The sequence below is a fragment of the Neomonachus schauinslandi genome, chromosome X (genome assembly GCF_002201575.2).
Source record: "Neomonachus schauinslandi chromosome X, ASM220157v2, whole genome shotgun sequence".
Classification (NCBI taxonomy): domain Eukaryota; kingdom Metazoa; phylum Chordata; class Mammalia; order Carnivora; family Phocidae; genus Neomonachus; species Neomonachus schauinslandi.
The window spans coordinates 102,338,390-102,346,201 of record NC_058419.1 but is presented as its reverse complement, the minus strand read 5'-3'; the positions used below and the strand labels follow the sequence as shown (position 1 = coordinate 102,346,201).

The window sequence follows — 7,812 nt, the reverse complement described above, 5'->3', positions numbered from 1 at the left end:
TCATAGATCTGGATAGGAGATACCTACATCAAATGTGAATTAATCTAAAATCCTTTGACATACTAAATAGTTCTCTATGTCAGTGAAACAGGCAAGTATTCACTGTTTCTTTTCAGCCTGTTATCTCAAGCTTAAGTTTCCCTCTTTTTCCCCTGTTGCTCACTTTTGACCCACGTGTAAGAGTGAAACTAATGATGCATGCCATGAAGTTGCTAGAGGAGAAACAAGATAGGTGGACTCTGAGGCCAGCCACTCTGCCAGTGAACATCCATTGAGGTCTTCCCATATGCAGTGCCCATCAACTACAAAGGTATATGAGACCAGGACAGACCTTTGAATATTTCTTTTTTTTTCCTTTCAAACAGTTCCTTTTATTTATTCTTCTTAACCCTTGTATTAGTTTGCTAGGGCTGCCATAACAAAGTATCACAAACTGCACGGCTTAAACAACAGAAACCCATTTTCTTGCAGTTCTAGAGGCTAGAAGTCCAAAATCAAAATTATCAGTAGGGTTGGTTCCTTCTTAGTGCTGTGAGAGAGAGTCTGTTCCATGCCATTCCCCTTGCTTCTGGTGGTCTGATGGCAGTCTTCAGCATTCCTTGGCTTGTTAGAGCTATGAGTTTCACATTTCATCCCTATTTGGTGAGCCACACAGGAAAGTGCAGATTTGCCATTCTGAATACAGATTTGCCGTTCTGAATACAGATCTGCACTTTCTTGTGTGGCTCACCAAATAGGGATGATATGCCTATGTAGGATGGTTTTATTTTGGACTCTTTTCATATCACCTCTTAGGAGACCTTTGGAATAGGGAATTTTTCTTCCATGATTTTAAACACTGAATACCAGTGCAGTGTGAAACTCATAGCTCTAACTTCTTATACAATTTGGTATACAAATTATAATTTGGAAAAAGAGATGGCTAAACTAATGTGTGTGGACACATATATTCTCATATACAAATGATTTGATAATGGAGTCTTACTCATAGAAGTCAGAAATACATAGTTGGTTTGCTGTTATATCAACCTACATTTGGCTATGATCCTGTTCAAAATATAACTGTTTTCTTTTTGAATTTGTTAGGGGAGTCATTTATTTTATTATTTTTTTTAAAAAGATTTTATTTATTTGAGAGCGAGAATGAGAGAGAAAGAGAGAGCATGAGAGGGGGAGGGTCAGAGGGAGAAGCAGACTCCCTGCCGAGCAGGGAGCCCGATGCAGGACTCGATGCGGGACTCGATCCCGGGACTCCAGGATCATGACCTGAGCCAAAGGCAGTCGCTTAACCAACTGAGCCACCCAGGCGCCCCATAGGGGAGTCATTTAAAGAGATAGAAACATATGTCAAGATAAAAACCAGATAATTTCTGCTGTGTGTGTGCATGTGTTTATGTCTGAGAGCATGCACGAAATTCTCATACTTTTTAACTAGCTTCCCAGAAAATGTTTAAGTTTTAAACACTAAAACATGAATATCAGGAATTTCAAAAGTTGATAACTCTATGCATATCAGATAAAATTTGAACAAAATATTATAAAAATGTAACAGACTCTCATTAAGATAGTTTAAAATTGCATCAGAGAATGATACATAGTGAGAGGGGCTTATTGTTCTTTTGACCTTTTATTTTATTCAAATTCAACCTTTGATTTCATGATAAATAAAGTATGAAAATCTCATGATATCAGATGTGTATTTCATCCTAGATCTTTCTGAATGTTATATATGGAGATTTTAAAACCTTGAAATTTGATAAAAATAATTAAATGCAGGTGTTTTGACCAAAGCTAATTATTTTTGCAAGGACTAGGATGATATTTAACTAAAGTTTTTGTTTTCAAGAATGATATAGAGACATAAATCTATGTGGATGGCATGGAATTTAATAACAACATTGTTAATAAGAATACTGAAATAGAATTTTATGTTCAAGGATAATACCTTTTTAATAAATGAAATTGGAATATACAAACTCAGATATGATGGATGCACACCATATGGCTCATTAGTAGTGTTTACCTTTTTTTAAGATTTATTTATTGAGGGTCTTTTCCGTGGGAGATACTATAGTAGCACTAGTAATTATATAAGTAATAAAAAAGACAATTACTGACATCATGGGCTTACATTTGAATTTGGTGCTATAAAACTTGGTGCTTTTTCAGTCAAACATAGGTTGAATACTGGCTTTAATGTTTACTGGCTGGATGATTTTGAATTTGAATACCTTATGAGAAAACTAACTCTTAAGTAGGATTTAAACCTTGGTGGTTGGTGAGGGAGCTGGGAAATGAAATCAAGCTTATCTGACCCTTAAATTAGTAATTTTCCATTATTCTAAATTAGATTAATAAATATATAGGAATGAATTGAAAACTGTAAAGTATAGAATTAACAGTTTTATAATTCTTCAGTTTGATTTAATATTCCTTGGTTAATTTATACAGTCAATAGATATTTGTTGAAGGCCTGCTATTGGGCATGCATAGTTTGAAATCTTGAGGATATTGTCAGGAACAAGAAAAAAGTGTCCCACTTCATGTGGTGCTCAAATTCTAGTATGGAAATATAGACAATAAACAAAATACATACATGGGAAAATATCAGGTGGTGATAAAATGCTGTGGTGAAAACAAATCAAGGAAATTACTTTAGACTAGGTGTCCAGGAAGTCTTTCCCCTATGTTGCAGACCAATAGCCTCTGCATTCAGTTAGTTACTAGTATCCTATTATTGTTAATGTCCTTGATTTGAAAATTATACTGTGACTAAGTAAGACCTTAAGTTTTGGGGAAATTGGGTAAAGAGTATACAGCAGGATCTCTTTGTCCTGTATTGCAGTATGAAAATATTTGCCACTGAAAGTCTAAAAACGTAACTAGAGCAACTATAAAAGCAAAGTGAAAGGTTTCAAGCAGTGGAAGCCGTGGACTGCTGGGAGCTAGTCTGTACTATAAGAAAAATAGTCATGCTGTGGTGTGGAAAATGGGTTGGAAGACAGAACTAATGTGAGTGCAGGGACCAGTGGAGAGACTGCTGCCATTGTCCAGAAGAGAAATAGTAGTGGCTTGGTCTGGCATGATGATAGTGGTGGTAAGAGTTGTGGGCAGATGCATAATAGAGTTTGAAGTTCTAATTAACAAGGCTTGCTGACGGATTGTTTGAGAGGGAATGACAGATCAAGTATGACTTAAGTTTCAGGACCACAAGCTATTGGATTGATGCCAGTGATATTTATTAAGAAGGCAAAGGTTGAAGTAGGAGGTTGACAAATAATGACACTTGATTAATTTTATGGGCAAATTATTAAAATAAATATAAACAGACAATTCATAATATGTTTATGAGTATTTGTAATTAGTAGTTTCAGTGACAAATTTAGCCTGATGAATGCAATATTGGTTATAAATAAATTAACTCACTTGGGTATTCTCTTATTTACTCTCAAATTTTTAATTGAATGCATTTTTGAAAACATGACATTGTGAAATATATTAAAGACAATAACAATACCAACAGATATTCTTAATTTGCTCTTATGAATTTTCATATCTGTATGTAATTTGTCATTTTATTCAACAAATATTTGTGGAGTGACAGCTTTGTACCAGGCACTGTTTTAACCACTGGGGATATACCACTGAACAAATAAGACCAAATATTTCTGCACTAGTGGAGTTTACATTCTAGTATATTTTAGTAGAGATGAACCAGACAATTTAAGAGAGATTATTCAAATGTATGGTATGTGAGTAAAATAGTTTATTTTTAAATTTTTTTTAACTTAATCTAGCTACAGATACTTTACATACAAATATTTAGATTAATAGCATTTTGTTACATCAAATGAAGAGTACAGCAGTCTGAATAAATCCTGTCATAAAAGCAATAACACCCACTGTAACTAACTTGGGGAATCAGGTTATTGCACCTAAATAAGTCACAGTCTTTAGTTTGTGATGGCTATCTTAAATCCAAATGGGTGGTTTGTTTGTTTTGTTTTTGTAAATACATACACACAGCAATGGGTCATGGTCCCTGGGCTCATCCCTTGTGAAGCATCGGTGTACACAAAATGGATCACTTAAGTCTTTAACAGAATATGCCAATCTACTCCAGGAGTCTTCTTTTTAAAAAAGTTAAAGACAAAAATAAATATGAGTCCACAAATCAGCCACATCCTATTTTCTGCACATTCCAGTTTTGACCTTTTTTTTAATAGAAATATGCCAAAAAAAACCTGGATCACTTTATTTTTATTTTTTTAAAATGGCGGGTAGTGTTACTTTATCATAAATATTGTAATTTTCATCACATAAAAATAGATGCTAAATATTTTTTTATTATGTTCAGTTAGCCACCATATAATACATCATTAGTTTTTGATGTAGTTCCATGATTCATTGTTTGCATATAAAACCCAGTGCTCCATGCAGTACGTGCCCTCCTTAGTACCCATCACCTGGCTAATCAATCCCCCACCCCCCTTCCTTCTGTAACTCTCAGTTTGTTTCCTGGAATCCAGGGTCTCTCATGGTTTGTCTCCCTCTCTGATTTCTTCCCATTCAGTTTTCCCTCCCTTCCCCTATGGTCCTCCATGCTATTATGTTCCACATATGAGTGAAACCATATGATAATTGTTTTTCTCTGCTTGACTTATTTCACTTAGCATAATGTTTTGACTTTTATATAACATTGTCTATACAGTCCTCCAGTACTACTACAACCCAGAAAGCTGTATTTTTTTTATTTTTACTTAAATAAAATAGTTTAGATAAGCAAAATGACTGTTAAGTCAGATGATAGAGGGACAAAAATGAAACAGAGAAGGAAGATTGGTGATTTGAGGGAAGGAAGAGGTTAAGGTCTGGAATGGATTTGGTTTTAAAATAAGGTCATTAGGAAAGACTTTGTTGATTAGGAGTTGATGGAGGGAGCTTTGATGATAATTGTTGAAAGAGCATTCCATACGGAACTAAGAGTAAATACAAAGCCCCTTTGGTGGTGGGCAGGGTGTGAACAATTGGCAGAGTGGTAAGAGATTAAAGACACAGGGGAACAAGGGAACAAGCAGATAGAGGGGCTTTGTATGCATCACTTTGAGAACCTTGCTTTTTATTTTGGGTGAGATGAAGGACTTTGAGCAGAAGCCAATATGATTTTCCAGACTTAAAAGTGACACCCTGCGGGGAGGGGGGTGCATGGGAGGCATGGGCTGAAGTAGCGAGACCAGTTAGTTACAAGGCTATTCTGATAACTCAAATGGGAGAAAATATTACCTACATTAGGCCACGATTAGTTGAGGGTAGTGAGAAATGGTTGGATTCTGGACATATTTAGAAGAGAGAGCTAGTAAGATGTACTGATGGATTGAACATATAGTGTGAAAGAAAAGAGAGGTTTCAAAGCTTACCTTATGGTTGACCTGAATGACTAGAAGAAGGATGGCACTGTCATTTTTATGGGTATGGAGAAGATGAGAGAAAGAGTAGGTTTGCATTGTGGAGAGGTTCAGGGGGTCACTTTGGACCTGATAAGTTTGATATGCCCATTAGACTTCAAAGTGGAGATGCCAGTGGGCAGTAGACGATAAGAAATCAGAGATAAAGGGAGAGGACCAGATCTCTGAGTAGCGAATACTGCTGCACTGAAATAGCAGTTGTATTTCATGTAGTTTTGTTTTTGTTGTTGTTGCCAAGAACTTACTATACAAGAATAAGGTCTTGTTAGGTTTAAACACATTGAAGACTGATTTTCTCGATTCTTGTGAGAATTTGGTTCAGAATAATTTTATTTCAAAAAGTCTGGAAGATCAAATGCAGCTTAATTACATTAACATTATTAAGAGAATGCGGACTTAAGCATGTGGTAAATTTAAAATGTTGCTCTCTTATAGGGGGATGATCATGGTGGGGGGCTCTTTTTTTCTTTCTTAAAGCAAATTCTGTGTCTTTAGAAGCTCTTATTTTTATAGAATGTGGAAGACTAAACATAAGATTAATTCTAGTTTATGTTATTATGCAGCGAAGAAAAAAGAAATGCGTGAAGCTGTGCCATGGTAGCTTGGGTTATCTTTGAAGCCCCTGATTGGGAATTGTCTACTAAACACTATAAATGGCGTGTAAGAACTAAATTCGGCTTGTGAATGCAACCTGACATAGTTACACAGGCATTCTCTGCCCTCTGTTCTCCTGTCGAATGCATGGAGGCAATAACATCAGCTATTATATTTTTTATTAATTGGTTTGAAAATAAAAAAAATAATGCTATATATATATCTGTAAATGTGAATTTATTCAACTCTTCAATGAGAATATACTTTATAAAAAGGAAACCTGTTTTTTTTTCTTATGTCTACCTACCTATCTTTACCAGGAAAGATTATTATTAGTAATTTTTTGCAAATAAAGAGGCTTAGACATCTAGGTAAGAGTTGGGGAAAGGGAAAATATTGCTAACCCGACTTTTGAACGGGAATAATTTTTTAAAGCATTTATATATTAACTTAGAAAGAAAACGTAGAGTTTTTACATCATTTCCGGAGCACCTCCCTCGGCAGAAGCTTGCATTAGGGGGGATTCACTTAGTGTGGGCGGCCGGAGAACACTGTGATTCAGCTGTTTGTTCCTGCCACCCTCCTGGCCCGATACCATGGGAGTGACTTGTGTGTCCCAGATGCCTGTGGCTGAGGGCAAGAGTGTCCAGCAGACAGTGGAGCTCCTCACCCGGAAGTTGGAGATGCTTGGGGCAGAGAAGCAAGGAACATTTTGCGTGGATTGTGAGACCTACCACACAGCTGCCTCCGCTCTTGGCAGCCAAGGTCAGGCTGGGAAGCTGATGTATGTGATGCACAACTCAGAGTACCCTCTGAGCTGCTTCGCCCTCTTTGAGAATGGCCCTTGGCTTATTGCCGACACCAACTTCGATGTGCTCATGGTGAAGCTGAAGGGCTTTTTCCAGAGTGCTAAGGCCAGCAAGATTGAGAACCAGGGTAGCTGTTACCAGTACTGTGACTTCCTAGTGAAGGTGGGCACAGTCACCACGGGGCCCAGTGCCCGAGGCATCTCCGTAGAGGTGGAGTATGGCCCCTGCGTGGTAGCTAGCGACTGCTGGAGCCTGTTGCTCAAGTTCCTACAGAGTTTTCTAGGCAACCACACACCAGGGGCTCCTGCAGTGTTTGGGAACAGACACGATGCTGTCTATGGCCCAGCAGATACCATGGTCCAGTACATGGAACTCTTTAGTAAGATCCGCAAGCAGCAGCAGGTGCCAGTGGCTGGGATTCGTTAGTGACTGGCAACTGCCCAGCTGAGCTCTGTCACCAGGGGGACTGTGCAGGAGGAGCAAGGGCTGCACCCTGAGGCCCCTGGACCCCAGAAACCCAGGGCAGACATGGAGGCTTCTTTCCCTCTTCCCAGCTGTGACTTTTGTTCTGGGGATCTGGACTCCTCTCCCCTGACCCTCACACACAGCCCCCCAGCAGCTGCTTCACCCTATGCCTTGCTGGACTGGACTTGGCCTGTTCTCAAGAATGATTAATTATGAAGAGTGGAGAAGTGTGGGGCTTTCCTGCTTTAGGGGAAAAGGTAGGACAGGCCTGCCTAGCGTTGGTGGGAAAGCAGTCTGTCTATCTCCAACTACTGAGGATTTGGCTTAGGTCCGCTGTGGATGGACTGGGCTGGGCGGGGCTGAGCTGTAATAAAGGCCTCTTCCTCTACTCCAGGGATGCAGGTGGGCTTCTCCTGGAGAAGGAGTAGGAGGCATAACTTGGAAAAAAAAAAAAGAAAGAAAGAAAGAAAGAAAAGGTA

The 7,812-nt window shown here is 38.3% G+C and overlaps 1 protein-coding gene across 1 annotated transcript; it reads left to right on the top strand.

Annotated features, from left to right (window-relative positions):
• Positions 1 to 6,655: 6,655 nt before the first annotated feature.
• LOC110594251 (mediator of RNA polymerase II transcription subunit 20-like) lies at positions 6,656 to 7,294 on the top strand. The gene has a single exon (XM_044911843.1). The coding sequence runs from the start codon at positions 6,656 to 6,658 to the stop codon at positions 7,292 to 7,294; it is 639 nt and encodes a 212-aa protein (XP_044767778.1).
• Positions 7,295 to 7,812: the final 518 nt, after the last annotated feature.

Coding starts and splice junctions, on each gene's coding strand:
- LOC110594251 (XM_044911843.1), top strand. CDS start 6,656: ATGGGAGTGACTTGTGTGTCCCAGATGCCTGTGGCTGAGGGCAAGAGT.